The sequence below is a fragment of the Antedon mediterranea genome, chromosome 1 (assembly GCF_964355755.1).
Source record: "Antedon mediterranea chromosome 1, ecAntMedi1.1, whole genome shotgun sequence".
Taxonomy (NCBI): domain Eukaryota; kingdom Metazoa; phylum Echinodermata; class Crinoidea; order Comatulida; family Antedonidae; genus Antedon; species Antedon mediterranea.
The window spans coordinates 38076496-38098509 of record NC_092670.1 but is presented as its reverse complement, the minus strand read 5'-3'; the positions used below and the strand labels follow the sequence as shown (position 1 = coordinate 38098509).

The following is a 22014-nucleotide window of genomic DNA, read 5'->3' as shown; positions in this document are numbered from 1 at the left end:
GTTGTAACCTTGAAATAATGCCAGAGTTCACTTTTACAACACATACATGTCATTCTACAACTAGCCATCTGCACTTGCAAGATTCAAAGTTCAATCAAGCGTTATTCACTAGTCCAAGTCCAATCATGTTTTCTACTGCAGTTTTCTATCCAGAGACTGCTTTACATAATTTGTCTATATCTATATTACGAAACCAAACTAGGAAGGATGCTGTATTTTCTCTCCTTTATTGAATGGGAAAATGAGAAATCTGGGATTATGTTATGAAAAATTATCTAATTATTCTAATCAAGATTATAAACATACAAAATGGTTCCATACTACTAGAGACATGCTCCATTGGCTACTGTAGTATAGATACCTTGAATTTACACACAAAATTACTGCTTTATGTCTACACTATCAAACTTTATGTGATGATAAAAAAAATGTGATGTGCCCATATATGGACATGATGATGTCATGTATCACTACCATATTTGGGCATACCACTACTATATTTGGGCACATCGCACTACTGGTAATAGTAGACAGAGCTTTACAATTATTATTATATTACAATTGTTCAACCAAAACACCACATAAATAAACATACATCTGGACATCATAAATCAACGCCAGTTTACCATAGAATGATAAGTGGCAGGTTTTAAAGTTTTAATACTATATAAACTCAACAGGATCTTTAGTTTATACTTTCATTTTATTGATCTTATTATCGCCTTTCAAGCAATCCATAAATTTTGTTTGACCTGTACAGAACAGACCATAAAAACATTATCAGACCATGGATGTGATTACCGGTATACTGAAGTAGGCGGGTAGGATTATGTACATGTACGAAGACATGGCTAAAGAAAAACTCCAAGAAATGATTGAAAACGTTTCGGTAGTTGTTTATAAACGAAGGTCGGCCTTGCAGCTTTATACACTAAAAATAAACTTGGTTTCAAATTTGGTGGTTGTTCATATTTGGTTGTATAATGATATCATTATCATCCATAGAAAGAGTATTACTATTAAATACTGTAGTAAAATGGTATACCGTAGTGATCTTTTGCGGTTTTTCATGGTATTTTTTTGTAACACACGGTGAAGTTGATACTGAAAATTGCTCTACAAAAAATCATTTTCTCTTCCACTCAAATGTTCATATTTGGTTAGGTTAATTGTATCTTTTGCGTTTTTTGTTCCCATTTAATGTTAACTTGGTCATAGATCGTTTTCTTTTGCAGCACCCACACTCTGGAATTCATTCCCCCCACAAATTAAACACTGCTCTTCTGTTGACACATATTTTAAAAATTGCTCAAAACTCATTTTTCGACCACTAACATGCCCAGCGCCTTTGATTTTGTACCTCGGACGCTTTATAAATATTGATATAATAATAATAATAATAAAAATAATAAATACAGCAATAGTGCCATTGCTGTAATGTAATGATAATTTAAAAGGCAAGTCATGGTGTTTTAAATTTTAAATGTCAATATATAATTAAGATGCATTTCAGATTTATAGTTTGATGAAATATATCCCAAGCAAGCAACACATAGTGTGATGTGACCTGATCTATTTGACCAAAGTTAGGCTGGTAGTAGTAGTACCAAAAGCTGCACAAATAAGCCCAGAATAGCAGCAGCAAGAGCTGAAATTGAGTCAGAATCCTATAGCCTAGGGCTGGCATGCATTTTACTTATTAAAAGACCTTGTCATCGGTTTTAATGCCATTTCATATTTAAATTATGATAAACATTATGTTTGTTTGTAAGGGTGCTAACATTTTAAAAGTATTTTATTTTTAGTCGTGATTTTCAGTAGTATAGTAATAATAGAGCTATTAAACTACTACTAATTACTAGAGTGACAAACTACTGTTCAGCAAGTGATGCCAAACAGCAGAGACTCCTCAAAATAGCAAAATAAATATGAACAATTAAATCTAAACAGAATTTTTTTAAATACATACAGTTTTTGTAAAGTTAACACGTTATAAGCTATTGATTTTTTAATTTGATAAAGCTATTAAAGTATTATATTATTACCAGGGAACATTTTCGCCAGTGTAGCGTAGCAAAAAGCTATACAAAACAACCTTATTGCTACACATTTTGAAAATTGTGTAGCAAAAAATACAATACAAAACTATGTTTCTCGACTTAAAAATCAGTTTGATTAGCAATATTGCTAAACAAAATTTTTAAATGAAAATTTTCCCTGATTACATCTTTGTACTTCACAATAATTTAGATAAACCAATAATTACACAATATTAAAGAACAGTACAGTAATTTATGGCCTTTGCCTTAATAATATAAAATTATAATTTATTGTATGCTTGCTATTAATACATTATATTGTCCAATTTATCTTCCTTTATTAAAACCCATCTTATTTAGTATCCTTGGAAACTTGATTGCAGTGATATTCATAGAGTATAATTTACCTAGAAATACAAACATGTTCATTTAAAGCTCTGTTTACACTATCAAACTAGTTTGACAAAAATTATTATTAATTTTTTTATTATTTTAAGAGTACAATGTGTTTCCCTTACAGTAGATCGAGCGTGAATGATGAAGATGAGCACAGAGCGCACATTTTTCTACGAAACGAGTTAGTCAAGGAAAAAAAAGGTTTACCATTTCCATACATCTCATCCAATAAAATTCTACCATATAGCCTAAATGGCAATTGATATGTACTGGCCAGAGTCGTTCATTGTACATAAAGCCAACATGCAGGGAAAAATTTCATTAAAAAATTTTGTTAGCAATATTGCTAATCAAACTGTTTTTTAGTCGAGAAACATAGTTTTGTATTGTATTTTTTGCTACACAATTTTAGAAATGTATAGCAATAAGGTTGTTTTGTATAGTTTTTGCTATGCTACACTGGCGAAAATGTTCCCTGAACATGCCGTTCATAATTAAGGCTAATTATTGATGAAATACAATTCTCAGTATATTGAGGCTGCATCATCCGATTTCTGTTGTGTTAGCTATTTAAACTGCGCAATTTCAATAAAAGGTGCAACTCATCAATGCTGTTTTTATAGCAAACTGATTATTTGAATACCCTAGCCTAGCCTACTGTAAATGTGTAGCATAAACAAAAAGGGCATATTGCTTTGTGACAACCATTTCAAGCTAATTACTGTATATTGAAATTCAGTTGTGTTTCTGTTGCAGATTTTTATTGATACTTACCATGTAAATCGTACAGTACTGCAGTAATACAGCTTTTTTGAAAAATATTACTGTACAATATTCTACTGAAAACACAGTACATAATACTTAATAGTATTTGTTTGTTCTCAGTGTTTAAATAATTTTTTAAAATAATTTTAAAGGCCTATTTTGTTGTTGTATCCTATCGAACATATGTGAAAGTTTTGGTTAAGTTCTTTTTATTAGAACATCAGTATTTTACGTCCATCTTCTTCCCCTTCCTCAAATAACCCACATCCCAAAACTAATACAGTATACAGTAAACCATCATATTTTTCTTTTAGTATTCTTAAACCAGTGACATTAATGTGTAATAGTGTATGACCTTTTATGGAAATATTCAAACACACAAGGTCAAATAATGTTTTGAAAAGTATATTTAACCTGCTGTTTCTGAAATCTGTGAATTCTTACGATAAGAATTAGTGCGTATGAGTAGGTATCCCAATGAAAGCGCACAGAGGGGTATCACTTTTGAAATATTGACGAAATTCGAAAAAGTAGTATGACTTTGATGTTAAATAAATCGTATTCAATCTTAATTAATACTTACAAAATTTATATTGTTTGAAAGTACTTGTTTTAATCTATGTATAAGTGTGTTTATAATTAAAATTAATGAATTAGTTGCCGAGAAAATGCGATTTTAAAACGGTTCTAAAATCCCGTCGAGCCGATTTCCGCGCGTTGAAAACCTCATCGGAAAATCCCCATCAGTTTTCAAAACACGATCGCACGATTACCATTGGAGCTAGCGGATTAATTTTTGTTGTATGTTATCAGGCTTTAAATAAGCTTTAATTTGATACGAAAATCGTCTTCTATAAATAGGTTTTTCGTAACGAAAAGTCAATTTTTGTGACAAAAATCCAATTTTGATTCACCGTTTATGGAAAAATATTATGGATTTTGGTATTAAATTATAGCTAAATCTACATTGAAATCGATAAAACATAGTTTACAAACGTATTGTGCATGGTAATTGTGCGAACTACATTTTAAAATGGTGCATGAGGCGTAAATCCCGTTCAAAATTTTAAAGATCCAACCATTATAATCCGGTGAATATTGTAGTGAGTAAAATATTGTACTCTAAAATACGCGCGTGTTTGTTGTGGCGTTTTCCGTTAAATACATTAATGCACCCTATCAGCGAATGGTACGTTCCATATTTTGAACACGTTATTTAGTTTTCCTCGCTCGAGTTCGACCGGCTCGACGCGAGATGTGTGACAGCAGCGATGTCGGAGATTGACATGTCCTTTTCCGTCGTAGAATATCTGGTTTTACACATTAATTTAACAACTTAAAATTGATGTAATGTGCGGAAGATTTATTATGCAAGTATACAATGCAAATGCGTTAGGTTAAAATGTACCGAGGAAATTTATTAAGCTAATTTACCAACGTTACATTTGACTCTGTATACGGCGACCGAAAGTCATTAACTGCGACCGAAATACTTTAACGGGAGCGACTACTGATCGCGAGTAAGCCGTGACTTGGCCTAAACTTTAGCTCCGTATTTCAATTTAATAACGTAATAATACGAAAAGAAAACAATTTTTATAATGTTGTATATACTATTCAGGTAAACAATTAATTGTTTTAATTAACATTGATTATTTTAAATGAGTTTATTTTGACCCATATTGTGCGTTTGCCTTAAAAGAGCATATCTTACTTAGCAGCCCGGCTTAGATTTGGTGTCATAATCATATGGGCCTAAAATCTTGTTTTACGTATTCAAAAGTTATATATAATAGTATTTATGATTGAAATTATAAATATAAAGTATATTAAAATATTCTAATAATTATACTTACCGAAAATTAGTGTAAAAGAAAGGAAACAGTACACACCGTTTTTAACATACTTTTTCATTTTTTTTTTATAATTTTAAATTTCACCATTAAAAAAAATTTTTTTTTTCATATACACATCTAAAATATATTTATTAATGAAATATACACTACATTCTAACAAGTACAAAAAAAATTAAATGAATTAGTACAGTAGTTCAAAAGTTACAGATCATTGAAAAATTGCAGTTTTTTCATTTTTTAGGGAATTCCAGCAAAAATGGGCGTTAAATGCTTTCCTACCACTTTGCGGACCAATAATTTAAAAAATAGGTTTCGTTGAGGCTCCAAAAAAAATAGAGTTGTACAACTCTGTGATATCTATAGGTTTAACAAAATTCAAAACTTTTAACTAATTATTGTAAAAGTTATAACCTTTTAAAAATGCTTCCAATTTCAACTGCAAAAAACACCATTTTTAGGCAAAAAATCGTATATTTTTTTACCACTTTAAATAACCATAACTTTAGAACGGGTAATCGGATTTCAATCATTTAAATTGCAAAATGCTAATTACATTAAGTTCTTTATGGTTAACTGAAAGAAAATGTAAAAAAATTAATCTGAATTTTTTCATTGGGATACCTAGTATGAGCAACATAGAAAAGAGAAAAATTGTTAATTAAGCGTCTTAATAATCAATCCAATGTGGATTTAAAAGTAGAGTAGACTGTACGTTGATGACATTACTGGTACCTGTGTATTAAAACTACAGACAAGAAAATTGCCATAAAATGAGTAATAAAATGTCATTATAATAATGTAAATTTAGTCTGCAAAATAATTTTACTACATACAGTGAAATGTTGGTTGTTTTCTCCATAGAGATATTATAGTAAGTTATAATATCTCTATGTTGTCTTCAACTCTTAATTTAGAATTAGATTTAAACTTTAAAGATATATTGTCCCCCTGAAAAATAATTAACATTTTTGTTGTTGAATATGCCATATTATTTTAATGTCACACAATAAACTGTATTTACCTGAAAAAAAAGTCAAATTAGCTGCCAGTCTATGTGTTGTTTTTGGTTGAATTTGACCATTTAATTTGTTATTTTATGACCATACATGTTTAATTGAAAAGTCTTATTACATGTACCTGTTTCTGCTGCACATGTATTTATACAGTACAGCACAGTATATTTTTGGCAGCAGAAACATGGTCTATGAATTCTGGATGGAACGAATTGAGGAAAGAATTGATTATTTCTATGTAAAAAAGACTCTACAGCTCACTACGTCGGTCAGTAAACACTAACTTGAGCACGCGACTGCAGCCATGTATATGGCCTTGTTCCATTAGCTATTCTAGCACTGATACATACTAGTATTGTATGCCAGCAATCTGTTGGTCATATTATTAACTCACTATGAGCATTAATATAGTAGTCTCATGTGGAGATATGGAGCCATATACCCAGGTCTCGTTCACATTTCATATTAATCATTCCTACTAGTTTAAATTGGCATTTATGGTACATAACAGATGGAAGCAAACCGGGCCTAGACTCGCTAATATTTGTCTTAATTTGTCTGCAGATTGACTTTGCATGAGAGTTGATCTTTGCGATTACATACATATTTTACACCCCGCATGGAAGTGATTTTGTATTTGGTTTTACAGTATCTGGTCAAAATTACAGGCTCCTAACTAAAGATAAGTTAACTAAATTTCATTTGTGATCGGTTGAAATATAATCTGAAGCTAACTGTAGCAAGCTAAAGATGAAACCAATATATAGTACGGTAATATAATAAAAGACCTCAAAACAACTCAAAAGATCACTAAACCATTTTACTGTACTCTTTCTATGGATGACAATGATATATCATCATATCATTCATTTTTTAAATGCTGCCAAAAATGGAAAAAGATCACCAGATACAGAGTACAGTACAATAAGCTTTCCAAGCCACAACAAATTGGAAACTGAAACTCTACCATTAACTTGGAAGACACGGCCACACCACACATCATTTTTTACAGCCCAAAATAAAATTAACTAACTATATTTAATAGCCCATATTATAGTTTTTTGTTAATACTTTTTATTTACATTGTAGGCCGCTACTTCTAGGCTAGTGCTATTTCGAGCCATAATTGTTCATGTGAGAAATATCCAGTAAATTTACAAACCCATATGGCGATTTCACTAAACAACTGTTTATACTCTACAACATCTTAATTAAGTTCCTAGCAACTGTTACAAAAACTATCTGAGAAGCCTGTGTGTTATCCTAATATTAAGTGGACTAATAAAATTTCTTGAATCTTGAATCTTATAGCTAATGTACAGTAATATCGAAAGTTGTTTTTGAAGTAGCCAATTCACAAAGTTCAAGTTGGAACACTTATGTTATACTAGGTAAAATGTTAAATTAGAATACTGTAGTATCATCGGTATTTCTTGTACAGTACTGTAGGTTTGCGGTACACAGTGTGTTTCCAAAAGGAAGTAAAAATATGGTTGAGAATGTTTGCAGTTACTTTATTTCCTTTTTGAAAAACAAGTGTTAATTTGCCATAAATAATAATTATGAATAATAAAGTAGGCCTATCTTTACCCGTCTTGGTAGAGGAGAAACATACAGTGGGGGTGGAAATATAGCAGAGGTACAAGGAATTGAAACCATATTTGGAATGGAAATGTACATAAAACCTGTTTTCCAGTCGACGTAACGTTAAAGCGAGTTGTGTTAAATTGTCGAAATTGTTAAAGTTGTAAAATACTGATACCACTAATATTTATACATTTTTACGCGACGTTTTTTTTTGTTTGTTCTATCGAGCGTTGTTCACACGGTAGTGTTGCTAACTGAAGGGCGGAAACATGGAAAAGTCGCATGTTCTTGATGCAACCTGGCCCAGGGCACGTATTATGCTGATTTCTTAATCTACTGTAGGCTTACTTACACCAAGGACAAAAATTTAAATTGTTTTTGTATTTTTATTAATTTTAACTTGCACTTTATTAATATTATTTACATTATTTTGAAATAAAAATCCATTTCTGTAAAATCGTTCAATTCACCACAACTCAATGTTGACTGCAAAACCGACATAAATGTTTAATAATTTTCTAGTGCTACATAGCAGTTATTTTCTAATCTAAATTATGTATCTCTACTATATTACAGCAATACGTGGAAATATATTATCACAATTATTTCCCGCTTTGCATTTGAACTTAGTATTCCTACATTATAAAATTAACCTAGATTAAACTTGACATGCAAGAGTGATTTTACAAAACACACAAAGGCAATAGACCATCTGCACTGAAACAAAACAACTTCAACATTTCAATAGAATTCCCAGAGAACAAACTATTCATACAGAGGGTAATTTTTCTTCATTTTGTGCCAAGTGCACACAAAATGTTTGGTGTCATTTGCAGCTGCAAAACTGAATGATTTTTAAAGTTCTGTCTACACTATCAAAAAGTGTGATGTGCCCAAATATGGTAGTGATATGCCCAAATATGGTAGTGATATGCCCAAATATTGTAGTGATAGGCCCATATATGGTGATATGACATCATCATGTCCATATATGGGCACATCACATTTTTTTTGTATCATAAAATTTGATAGTGTAGACAGAGCTTCACATAATAATCTTGCAGTCCTTGTTACGTTTGCTTGAGTCACATTTTTGTGCTTTAAATTATGTTATGTTATTTTTTGCCTCTATCCATCTGCAAATTAAATTGAAACTCACTACTTGATGGTTGGCATTTTACTGTTTAAGCACATGGAGAAATTGTACAATACGATTGTCATATAAAGCCTAATTTATTATAAATAAGTGCCCATGTATCTAATAGATTCAGTTCTCAGCAGGCATGTTTTCATATTGTTTTTGTTAATCATATCTCAGAGTGTATGATGATTCTAAGGGCCTCAATAAGAATGTGTTAAAAGGCACTCATTTTTTGCTTATAATTTCAACATGCACTAGTATATTACAACTAGTAGTCATGTCACTAAAATGATGCAATGATGTAGTACAGCAGCTGCTGAACAATACTGTGTGATTTTCTCAAATGTCTGTTCTTTTTAGTTATATTTTCATTAAACAACAGAACGCATTCTATCATAACTTTTTTGTACTATTTTCCTATTTAAAACAACACCAGTTGTTACATTACTCAGCCCAGTGAGGAAACTCCCCATTGGACGATGACACCTAATTATAGCACAGCACAGCACAATCTGAACAAAGAAAAATAGATTAAAATTTATAAAAATATTAATCAACTTATTTTTAAAACAATCATTTTGGTTTTAAATTTTTGACCATGGTTTTCTAATCATTAAGGTTTAATTAAAGTCATGGACTTATTATATTATACACAATAGTGTATCCCAAAAGAACTAAATTCTGTTTTAGTAGGAATAGGAATATTTGAGATGATCCCTAGGTCAGAGTTGTAGAAGTTTGATGAATGACTCTGTAAACAAGTGTGTGCTATTATAATGAAGTGTGTAAAATTCTCCGGGGCTGACCTTGAGAAGTCATGCCAAAATCATTGACTGAAATTCAGCCAGAGAATCAGGTAAAACAAAAAAAACAAATTAATAAAATTTGAAATTCATCTTAATTCAGGTAAACATTACTTTCTTTTACTGCACAGGGAGACAGTCTATACAATATAAACACACTATGCTAACAATAACATCAAAGATGATATTAAAGCCATACAATAAATAGTGCTAAATAAAAATAGAGCCATTGAGATTGATTAATGATAGAGGTAAATGATAATACAGAACTACTGTACCCCTTGCTAGCTATTACTGTGTGGGTGTATCTCTTGATAGGCTAATGGGTAATTAAGCCCACTAGTGCCTATGATGGTATAAACACAGATAGTTCCCACAATTCTTTTATGATTAAATTTTTTAAGCCAACTACAGTAGCCACTAAAAACTGTACTACTGCAGCAAAAATTATTCTTAGTATGTTTTTAGGTTTACCATCATCCATGATAAATCAAAATTTCCTACGCTATATATGCCACTATAGGGCCTACTGTAGGCCTATAGTAGTAGACCCTTTTTAGTTTTGTGATAGGCCATGTTAAGCTGTAACACCTGGTGTGCCAAAGATGAACTCATAATTATAGATTCATACAGATAAGTACAAAAAGTTATGGTACTCGAAGGGATAATAAAACTCACTGCAAAATCTCTCCTAGGAAGTACAGGTTTAAGTTCAGGTGAAAGGCCTTCACTGGTAATCTGGTAAACATAGAGAGTTCAAATTCAAGGTGAGAAATCATGGACACATAATAAAGCTCTGTCGACACTATCAAACTTTATGTGACAAAAATGTGCCCATATATGGACATGATGATGTCATATCAGTCACTACCATATTTAATCAAATCACTACCATAATTTGAACATCACATTTTTTTGTCACATAAAGTTTGATAGTATAGACAGAGCTTTACTATTCTACAGGGCCAGAGAATATCATTTAACAGTGTCTTTTGTGCCCTGGGTGGGAAGCCACATCATTTTAATTTTAACCCAATTAGTGATACTTCCTACAAAAATTGTATGTATTTCCCACCTCAATATACAGTACCACCAGTTTGCAAGGACATCTTTTATGTAACAATATCGGATGTTAACCACAGTCAGTCTGCACTGCACTACTGTATGGAAACTACCTGTAGCTACTGCTGTATATTATTTAACAGTGTACTGTAATGCCCGTAACATATTTTTTTTAAACAATGAATATTGTGCAACCAATTATGAAAAGTGTAATAATTATGTATTTTTAAAAACAATTAATAGTTTGTGATCAATTAGGAAAAGTGGGCCAAGTTATTATACAGTACTTATACTAGACTGGTCCTACAATTTGTTCACTTTGAAATGTTGGCATGTATATATAATGGTCTATTGTGCCGAGGTAACAACCCTTATCATTAGCCTCAGAGCCTTTCAATGGCTTGTTTCTTATCAACCTTTTTTACAGTACTATATCACACACAAAAAATGCTTGAAAATACTAACATTAAGTTTTAATCAAAATCCTTTTACAAAATTGTTGTGCAGGAAAAATAATAAAAAAACGAATATAGATTTTGTTGTAATATTAGTTATAGTATATCAAGATTATATAAACACTTTCTGAAATCAAATATCAAATTCAAAATAAAAAAAATTGTTTTTGTAAATCACACATGCAAATTATTATTTCTTATTTATGAACTCTACTGAATTATTATGCACTTTCTATTGGTGACTAGAAATGAAACTGAAAGAAAGGTAGCATTTTGTTGATGAAGGTTGAATTCCAATTTTGAGGCTAGGAAATGATACACCATTTAATGCAATTATGTGTTTAATTGATATTTCATTCATTCATTAGTAGATGTTGGTCACATGAAAAATGAAGCTTATTTAAAATCAGACTTTGAATTTGCCATTTTGTAATTCTAACAAAGTTTATAAAACAAAACACGAAAAATTATATTTTCAATTATAAAATGATAAAATAAACTGTACAGGTATTGCTAAACTGCGCAAACCAAGCGCAAACCTAAAAAAACCCTGCGCAAACCTCCTCCAAATGGCTTATTATTGGTTCTATCATGACCAGGACTATCATAGCAGGTAATTTATGAAAAAAAAAACGGAATTGCTGTACAAGTTGGCATGTTTTTTTGGGTGAAAAACATCTTTTATGGGTAAAATGTCAGATTTCACAGTGTAAATCGCACAAACCTAAAAAAAAAACCTGCGCAAACCTCCTCCAAATCACTTAATATTGGTTCTATCAATACCCAAATAAACAGTTAAATTTAACCAAAAACTCATTGGCTGCCACACAGCCAATTTGAATATTTTTTGGTTTTAAATAGTTTTTTTCAGGTAAATATTTTTTTTCCGATCCAATTTTTGGTCAAACTGCTAAGTCACTATTATGCGACTTTAAAATAATAATAAAATGGCATATTCAACAAAAACATTGGAAAAAATATTTTCAGGAGACAATATATTATCTTTAATATATTCATCAATTATTTTGGATTCCAGGATAAACTTGCCTGACGTATGTTTTCTACTTGGTGGTTCATGTGCATGCATATTCATCATGTTTTGAAATGTCACACAAATTTTGTAGTACAGCTGATAATAATTTCATTCATTTATTTTTTATATTTATTTCGAAATACCATTATCGCATAATCGATAGACAAATAAATTTGAACTAAAAAAAGTGGTACAGATAAACATAATAATAAAGGGATTAATAATTTCTTTCAACTAATCTACTTATTTCATTCTTTTTAGTTGTTATTTATGTTGTATATTGTTCCAAAAATGCATCACAACTAAAACAAATTTATAACTGCAAAATTTAATACCATCCCTGTATCTGGTGAGCATAATCAATATTATTTGTTTACGAGCAGATCCCTTACAGTGGATGAAAAGAAGACCCCATAGAAAGCTTACTGATCTGATGGTACCCTCTGTGCCATGATTAGATGTTTAGAATAAATGTTTATGGGTAGCATATACTGAATCTTTAATAAAAACTAAATTTAAAATAACTAAACAAATATGTATACTAATACATATGGAATCTACAGTACATAATGTTATCTGAACTTGGCATATGTGCAAAGTAACATTGTGGTATGTAATACAATGTCTACATTAAATTTAAAAAAAAAAACAAGTAATTTATTTTCGATTATAAATAATTCATATATTATTATTAATAACATTACTGAATACCAAACAACAATCAATGATATGTACAGTAGATCTCAATTGACAAAGAATTTTTTAAAAAAGACAAATTTTATCAGCTTTTAAGACAGAATCTAAAAGCTTTCTGAAACCAATCAGTCATCGGCTTACAAAATAATACTGTAAAATTTACCTAGTGAAACACATATTAAATTGAATGGATGCGTGGAAGAAGGCAGGAAGTAACACAACACGGGCAATTGCACATTAACAACCGTTCTGCTCACATCACGCCTAGTGCATTTTAATCCAGCAACTCTAGTCTAAGGGACCAAACTAAAGGGACCAGCTGTCTAAAATATATACACACTAAATACAATTGATTGAAACAATGTAAAGATTGTTGCTTATATAAAATGTATACCGTAAATGTAATAAGAATAACATACTCTTTGTAAAGTGGGAGAGAATGTGATTAAAAAAAAAACATTGGCCCGATGATAAGAAGAAAAAACCACATTAAAAATAATAATAGTAAATAATTAACTTCACTTTTTTTTTTCCAATTGATATCTGGTGGAAATCTCTTGTGCTACGTAGGAAAAATAAGCTTAATAAAAAAAAACCTTAAAATTGTGAAATGTTACGCTATGATATTTAACGTGAAAACTAAAATACAAATACTGTAAGACATTTTAATGTTATAACTATAATTCCTATCTTAACAATTACAGTAAATATACATTGGTGACTTATTTCATACCCACAATATGGTAAAATTGTTAACAGGTTGATTGTTGTTAGGCACTGTGCTAAAAAAACACATCAGATCTACAGCAATAGTTGCATCAAATGTCCTCTTTAACAAGAACAACAGCCTAATCAATTATGAATACGGTAACTATTTTTAACACTATCATTACTATTTCCAATAGTTTAGCACCAAATGGAAGGATAGCAAAAGTACTGTTACCTACTCTATATCTTTTAGTGTTAAATTTTTTGCAACCAGTATATTAACTACTGCAAGTTTTGCCATTATTTATGTTCAGTTGTTGATACAGTCAAATGACAAGGAAAATTTTAGTTATAGTATAGACAAATTTGCATGCATTGTTGTATGGTTAATGACGCAAATCGTAACAATTTAGGGGTACTATCTATTTGAATGGAGTGATTTATTTTTTGTTTGGTGGAGATAAAAATTAGAAAATTTCTGAAAAAAAACACAATGTAATGCGATACTGTAGTAGACCCATGTCGAGAATGTAATCATAATCATTGTACAAGTATTTACAACTAATAAATTCATTAGTAGGCCTAGATTAAGCAATATCGTAGGCTAGCTCTTATTAATCATTATCAACAATTGGGGGATGAAACCTAGTTATGACCACCAAAAACAGTTCTCACTAGCTGCAGTTTTTTCCCTAAGAAATACAACAGATGTATACTTTTTTCTATCAATATATATTTTTTTTAACATATTTTCCCATATTTCCCAATGTTCAGGGTCTAAACTAGGTTGGCACCAACTTGAGCATGCACTTAACATGTTGCAGAGTTATTGCACATGTGATTAAGAATCTGGTATGAAACCCCACTTAATTCTGAATTTGAAGTCTAGAAGCTCTGTCTACATGCACTATCAAACTAGTTTGACAACAAGTTTGATGCGCCCAAATATTGTAGTGATATGACATCATCATGTCCATATATGGGCACATCACTTTTTTTTGTCACATAAAAATTGATAGTGTAGAGTTTTACATCATCATCATCATGTGATAATAATATCAATTGGACTTGAAATCGGTTATCAGTTGTACAGTATTAACACAATCTAACAACAGGACACCGAGCTCGCATTGCCAAACGCTATGAACTACGCTGCAAAAAACAGTACTGTAGTATGTAGATATTCTCCGCGGCGCGGTGGTGTCTGTAAGAGACATGGAACTGATCGTGTCGCAGCCCCAAGTAAACCCTCCGCAGATCAGCATCCTATAGTATGTTAGATTGTCTTGATTGTACTTATTTTGATCGCGATAAAATAAACTTGTTTGGAGTGCTGTGAAAGAATGCACACAAAACAAAAATCACTCAACAATCAAATAGATCTGTACCGTATAGTAGGGTTAAAAATCAAAACATCAAACAGACCGGTTGGTATGATTGTACTGAAGAAATACTGATATATAACATACAATACTGATCAAATATTTAGGCCTAGCCTACCCCCTACCTAGGGCTTACATAGGCCTATATAGCCTTCTCTCTACTACTTACTATAGGCCTATACTAGCTAGCATATTGTTGCTATTTACGATTGTTAATGTTAGGCCTAGGCCTACTAATAATAGTAATATTAATTGTTGATATTATTAAAAGTAACTTTATTGTACCAGGTACACAACTAACCTTTGAAACAAGGTGAACTAGGACTTCTTTCAGGTGATGTTCGATGGTCTGGAGATCTTCGTGACTTAACACGATGTGATTCCCAACAAGGCTGTGTTGGTGAAGGAATAGGGCTGCCCCTTTTGCCATTGCTGATGCTAGTAGTAGTACGTGTTGGGCTACCCTGCCTGAGAGTAAATGGAAGCGTAGCTCGCATCGGCTGGGGTTTTGTAGCACAAGATGGAGAAGTCCTTCTCGGTCTCTGTGGCCCTTGAGATGACATGTTGAGCTTATTCACACACTTTAAAACAAATCTATCTTCTTTTAACCCTATCAATGCGATCACAATCGTTTCTAATGCAAAACAATCACTTTTATTCGCTCACAAACGACGTCTGTTTCGCCAAAGCAAAGAGAGCCAAAGCGACGTCCGTCGACCGGCCGTGTGCGCGAGTACCGTGTGTCGTGTGTGCACGCACGTCTTGTTTTGATCGCCTGGCGTATAGCCAATCATGCTCAGGCTCGTCCAATAATATATAATTATAAATAATGCAGTATCTGTACTTGTTCAAGTGTGAAAAAGAACAATGACGGAACGAGGCTGGCAAACTAATTGACTTGAGGCTTCTGATTGGTCAAAAAGTTGATCTATTGAAATTAGATGTAAATAATAGTTTCCTTGTTCAAAGAAAGTTTACAACCTGCAACAGGGACCAGCTAAAAATCCCAGGTACTTGAAAAATCTTTGCGACAAAGAAATAACTGAAAAATATATTTTGTACAGAAATGCCCTTGCATTATGTTATGTATGACCTTTGGTAAACATGATTTGATTGTGATTAATGCAGTATTTTTATACTACTATATAAATATTATCTTTTTCTGCACTCTTTGGACATGTTTCTGTGATGCTGAAAATATACCATATATGCAGTTATTAAAAAAATTATTAATATGCATTTGTTGGCACCATTAATAGTATAGTGCTCATGACAAATACAGTGCTGTTAACTCTCTTTTTCTTTATTCAATACAAATATTTGCAATAGATATTTTGCAGACTCTTGAAAATATACAGTTATCCAACATGGTATTTTATTTACAATATTTTAAAGATGCAGCAGAAATAGACACTTGACCAATCCATTGTTTGCTGTCTGCCCTGTAGAGGGCAGCACAATATAGTTTATAAACTTTTGATACTGTACTAGTTTATATAATATGAATTAAAGCTTTGGTTCCCACAAGGTCAATCAACACAATGAAAGGATGTCAGTTAGTATGTAACTTTAGTTCTGTCTACACTATCAAAGTAGTTTGACAAAAAACGTGTGGTGTGTCAAAATATGGTAGTGATATGACATCATCATATGGGCACATCACATTTTTTGTCACATAAAGTTTGATTGTGTAGACAGAGCTTTAGTACCATACAATTTTTTTTGTCAAACTAGTTTGATAGTGTAAACAGAGCTTTGGGTAGGCTAGCATGTCAAACTCTAATGTATGAGTTCAGTAAGAAGAAGGGTAAGAATTATTAACAGTGCAGTTTTTTTTTTATCCAAACAAACTATTAATTTTTGAATTATTGAATAAGTAGGTTAGTGAATATGTAAGTTACTGCAGTGACTGCAGTAGAATATTGTTTACATGTAATAATTAAAGCTGTCCATAATTTATGAGTAGAATTTTAATGTATTAGTCTTGTTTTTATCATGTATTGTAAAATTTACACAGCCATAACAATAATTGATTTAAAATGAAATGTTATGTTCTGTCTACACTATCAAACTTTATGTGACAACAAAATGTGATGTGCCCATATTATATGGACATGGGTTTTCAGGATTTGTTAAAACCTTCTAATAATTGCCCTTTTAGAGCTGTGAAAAACAAATATCGCTAAAATTGGGTGTGTCTCTAAGTGGGCGTGTCTCTCCATCCTTGCATTTTATCCAAGTGAAAAACAAGCTTTTTTACATTGCAAATAAATTGAATTTTAAAGAATAAATGAAGCACATCCAACATAGAGCACATGATTCAAAATAAAAATAAAACATTAGTATTATACAATATAGTGTACCAAATATGGTATGCTTGAATACTTAGTAGAACACACATCATTAAAAGTTATATTCATAATATACAATTAAAATAAATTAAAATATACAAATCTATTGCAAAGAAATGGAGTGATTTACCATCACTGGTTTATACAGGGAAGTGCTAAAATACATTATCAGTCAAAAAAGATATCAATAAGTCTTTTCAGCGATTAATAGGGCCGGGGATGGGGAACTCCCATCCCCATCCCCATCCTTACAACCCCCTCCCCGCATGGGATTCAAACAAAAATAAAATATTAAAGACATGAAAAATAAAGATTAATTAAATTAGACTTAGAATAGGTTATTTTGTAGTTTTCAAGGGGACAATACATCTTTAAAGTAAAAAACATAGTTTCATAAATGATTGATTAAAATCAAATGAATAAAAATTATTTTAAAAACCTGTAAACCTTTTTTTTTCAAAACATGACTCATTGAAGAAAACGAAGAGTATGCAATTAAATGTCTGAATGGGCATCATTTATGGAACATTTAATTTTTATTAATAGAACCTATTCATCATTCGTCATGTTATCACAGACTGTGCCCTACAGTAGTATTTATCCTAATATGGATATCTGTTTACATCCTTCCATTCATTCATTCATCAGTGAATAATTACTTTTGTTTTTCCAGAAATTAGGTTTGCTCTGAGATACAAAAATAGATAAAATGTGTCACAACAATTACAAGTGTCACATCACTCTTGTATTGTATACTGGCAAGCATTCAGTGCCCATGGCAGCTGGATAAAAGCCGTTACGAAGCCTATTTGTACGAGAGATTACGGATCGGTAACGTTTACCTGCTACGTAACACGTCAAATACATTATGCATGGGATGAGTAGAATTTTGAAATATAGAATGTATTTTCTTAATTAATCGATTTTTTAAAACTGATTTAATATAACTCTGCTCAATTCAAATGATAAAAACATGATTTGTTGTTATTTTATTTCAAATTTTTCTCTGTCCCAGAATGGTCATTTTGTATGGCATCTGCATTGCAAATTTCTTGATTCAGTAACACACTGGTGAATTGCTTGACATGCACATGTTAATAGTGTTTGAACTGTACTGTGTTTTGCAATCAACAAGAACTTACACTGTACATGTCAATATTCCTTCAATACTGAACGTTCATGTGAAAAATCGTAAACAAATTTATTTTCTTCAAAAGTCTTTATTGGTGGAATATTTAAGTCGTTTAAGGAAGATCCCATCATCATTGACACCGAAGGGGAGAGCTGGAATGGCACGCCATCCATTGGTGAGACTTTTGACGAGTGGTTGCTGGCAAGGGGTGTGTTCACTTGATGGAATGCATTAGATTGCTGTTGAGAATGATTTACTGAGTTTGTAGGAGATGACTGTGTGTAGGGAGAATACTGAAAAAAAAAAACAATAAAGAAACAATCACTGTACAGTGTGTAGAAACTATTACTATACTATTAAGCTCTGTCTACACTATCAAATTTTATTTGACAAAAAATGTGATGTGCCCATATATGGACATGATGATGTCATATCACTACCATATGTGGCCATATCACTACCATATTTGGCACATCATACTTTTTTTGTCAAACTACTTTGATAGTGTAGACAGAGATAACTATTACTTTTATTATTATATTAATAATTATAAACCCATAATCTTTTCTTTACAGGGTTAATGATAATAATAAAAATAATAATTTAAAAAAAAAAGTTTAAAGAATAGACAAGGTTTAATGGATAATTTTACACAAAAATTAATTAGTATATCCATTATCAGTATGGTACATGCATTTTACAGTAAATAGCATTGATGTACAATATCAAAAACTATTTCTAATGTACTCCTACTGTATATAGTTTATTTAAGACTTAATTACTGCATGCTGTGTTTGTATGCATTATTTTATATATTATTAATATATTTCAATAAAAATATCTTTAATATATGATTATTTTAAATAATTATCTATATATTTAACCTAGTACTGTAGTAACATATCAGTGTGGCAGATCCAGGATTTGTAGTAGAAGGAGGGGGGGGGGGGTATAAAATGACAAATTTTATGAGCCCAACTGAAATTATGCATGTAGTTTATACTTATTTATATTTTTTTTTATTAATTAATTATTTTAAATAAACATAAAAAACGCCTGAAAAACATCTAGATTATTTTAAGGTGTTCATAAAAGTCAATTACACAAAATGAAATGTATGGTATGACTAATACAAGCAGACTGCTGTACATGTATTAAGATTACATTTTAATGGTTAGGAAAAAAAGAGCAAAGAATGTATTAAAAGAAAATGCATGCTGATGATGAATCAGCATAATGGATAAAGACTACATACTGTACTAGTAAACTATAAAAGTCATTAACATAATATTGTGCTATTACAATCATAAAATCTGTGTAAAGCATTGTCTACACTATCAAACTTTGTGACAACAAAAATGTGATGTCATAACACTACCATATTTAGGTATATGACTACAATATATATGGGCACATCACATTTTTTTTGTTAAACTAGTTTGATAGTGTAGACAAAGCTTTACACAGTTTTTATGATTGTAATAGCACAATATTATGTTAATGACTTTTATAGACTACTAGTATACTCATTACTGATTGTAATAGCACAATATTATGTTATCAAAATGTTTGTTAAATACCAATGTATGGATTGAAAGGATATCAAAGATTTTACATGCCAAAGGCTATGAATGATGATGAATTCTAAATGTCTTTTTAGTTTTTTTATATTATAGTACCTGAGAATTTATTAGTTTTACAATGTCAATATTAATGTTTTGCTTGTTGTTATTGTATTCCATAATTCATAAAGTAAAATAAATTGTGCCGATTTGACAATAATATTTCCATCACACACATTCAAACTCATGGAATGTTTCTTTAACACTGTGTGTGCACTATCAAACCAGGACAAACAAAAGTGTGTTGTGCCCAAATATGGTAGCGATATTCGCAAATATGGTAGTGATATGCATCATCATGTCCATATTGGGGAACATCACATTTTTTTGTCACATAAAGTTTGATAGTGTAGACAAGACTTTACACTCAATAATATTACAAAAAGCTATATGTTGTGATTTATGTAGTTCTTTATAATCTAATTTAGGGTATTATTATTATTATTAATTAATAAAATTACAGAATGTGGTTTCTCTTTAGTTGACTCTCTAGAAGGAATGTGCTCTATGGGAAATTTAAAGGTAAGAATATAGTTTTTTAGTCTATCTTACACTAGAAACAATGTCAACCCAGGTCTGATTAGTCAATTTTATTCATTCATACACAAAGTAAAACCTGATTTGATCGATGGGATGGATGGCTGGGTGGTGTAGTATGGCCCCACCAGGGGTAGTAGGATCAACTCACTGCTTGGCAACCTTTTTTAAAAAATTTTTTGTGGGATTTTGACAAAATTTTTTACTCATCATAATCTTTACACATCATCGTCCAAGGATAATTGTTTTTTTTTTATAGATTTACGAGGGGTGGGGGTCCGATCTACTCAATTAGTGATGTTTACATTTGTCTGAGGACCAATCACAACGCAGTATGTGATACTTACTTGCTGATACATTTCATAGGACGGGGGAGCTGGTAATGGCTTGATTGTATTCCTTTCTTTCTCCGTTTCTCCAACAACAAGAAAGCCATCTTCTTCATTATTTTCATCTGTTTCTATATTTCCAAAACTTCCATTGCTCATGGATCTTTGTAGAGATTCAAATGCTTTTTTGTTTTCTCTTGAATGTTGGGATTTTCGAAACATTTGTGAAAACATGACATAAGCTAGACTTAAATAGAAAAAAAATAAAATGAAATTGTTAAATATTGTAATTAAATTTTTGATATTATAATATTATAATAAATGATGATATTATATAAGGTTTACGGTACACTACGTATATCAGTTCGCCACAAACTTTATCAACATTTGATTTCGCCATGCAAACCTTCAAACAATAAATAATTAATGACGGTATGTAAAAACACATTTGACAACCTTATAAATTGTAACTCTGTATAGTATAGGCCAAAGATGTCAATCTTTACTTCTTATAATAACAATAGTAAGTGCTAGAAGCTATTATAAATAATGACACCTTAATTAATTAACCCCGTCTTAAAAAAGTGTACACACACTGTATTTACATCCATACTTATTATTACTAGCTAGGCCTACCTTAACTAAACCTAGCTAGCATAGGGCCTAGGCCCACCCTTAGACGAGTAGCCTATAGGCTACTGGCAGGCATTGCCGTCTAGCTAGCTAGCTAGACTCATACCTAGCCTATCCTAAGCCTAGTCTAGGCGGCAGAGAGAGAGAGAGGAGGAGGTCCTTTGTTGGGCTTCTTGCCTGGCCTTCTTACATTAAAACAATATTATTATTATCTAGGCCTAGCCTAGGCCTACCCACCCTAGCTAGGCTAGAACTTAAACTCTATTGTAACAAAAACGGCTCGGCCTATATTCTAAAACTTACTGCTTTCAAAATAGCAACTTTAAAAACAGTAAAATGAATTGCATGACAACATTATGACAAACGTTTTATAGGCCTATTTATTTTTGTGTCAAAATAAATAAATAAAATACGTCACGGTCACAAAAATAATAATGATTTGCGCCCTCATACTATCGTTTCAAAAACTGCCTA

The 22014-nt window shown here is 31.3% G+C and overlaps 2 protein-coding genes across 3 annotated transcripts in view; both read right to left on the bottom strand.

Moving 5' to 3' along the window:
* Positions 1-15691, bottom strand: part of LOC140063733 (protein FAM117B-like) — a 35096-nt gene extending 19405 nt beyond the window's left edge. The window contains exon 1 of the mRNA XM_072110176.1: positions 15238-15691. Coding sequence (XP_071966277.1) covers positions 15238-15499 — 262 coding nt within the window. The 5' untranslated portion in view covers positions 15500-15691. The remainder of the gene's footprint in view (positions 1-15237) is intronic.
* Positions 15692-16983: 1292 nt separating this feature from the next.
* On the bottom strand, positions 16984-21954 carry LOC140039572 (uncharacterized). Of its 2 annotated transcripts, none has more exons than XM_072085192.1 (3): positions 21844-21954; positions 20926-21154; positions 16984-18712 (listed from the first exon to the last, which is right to left on the bottom strand). In XM_072085192.1, exons 2-3 carry the CDS (start codon positions 21139-21141, stop codon positions 18440-18442), a joined length of 489 nt encoding a protein of 162 aa, XP_071941293.1. In that variant the 5' UTR covers positions 21142-21154; positions 21844-21954; the 3' UTR covers positions 16984-18439. The 2 variants fall into 2 exon arrangements, with proteins under 2 accessions (XP_071941293.1, XP_071941299.1); XM_072085198.1 differs by having other exon boundaries at positions 20926-21149.
* Between the last annotated feature and the right edge of the window lie 60 nt (positions 21955-22014).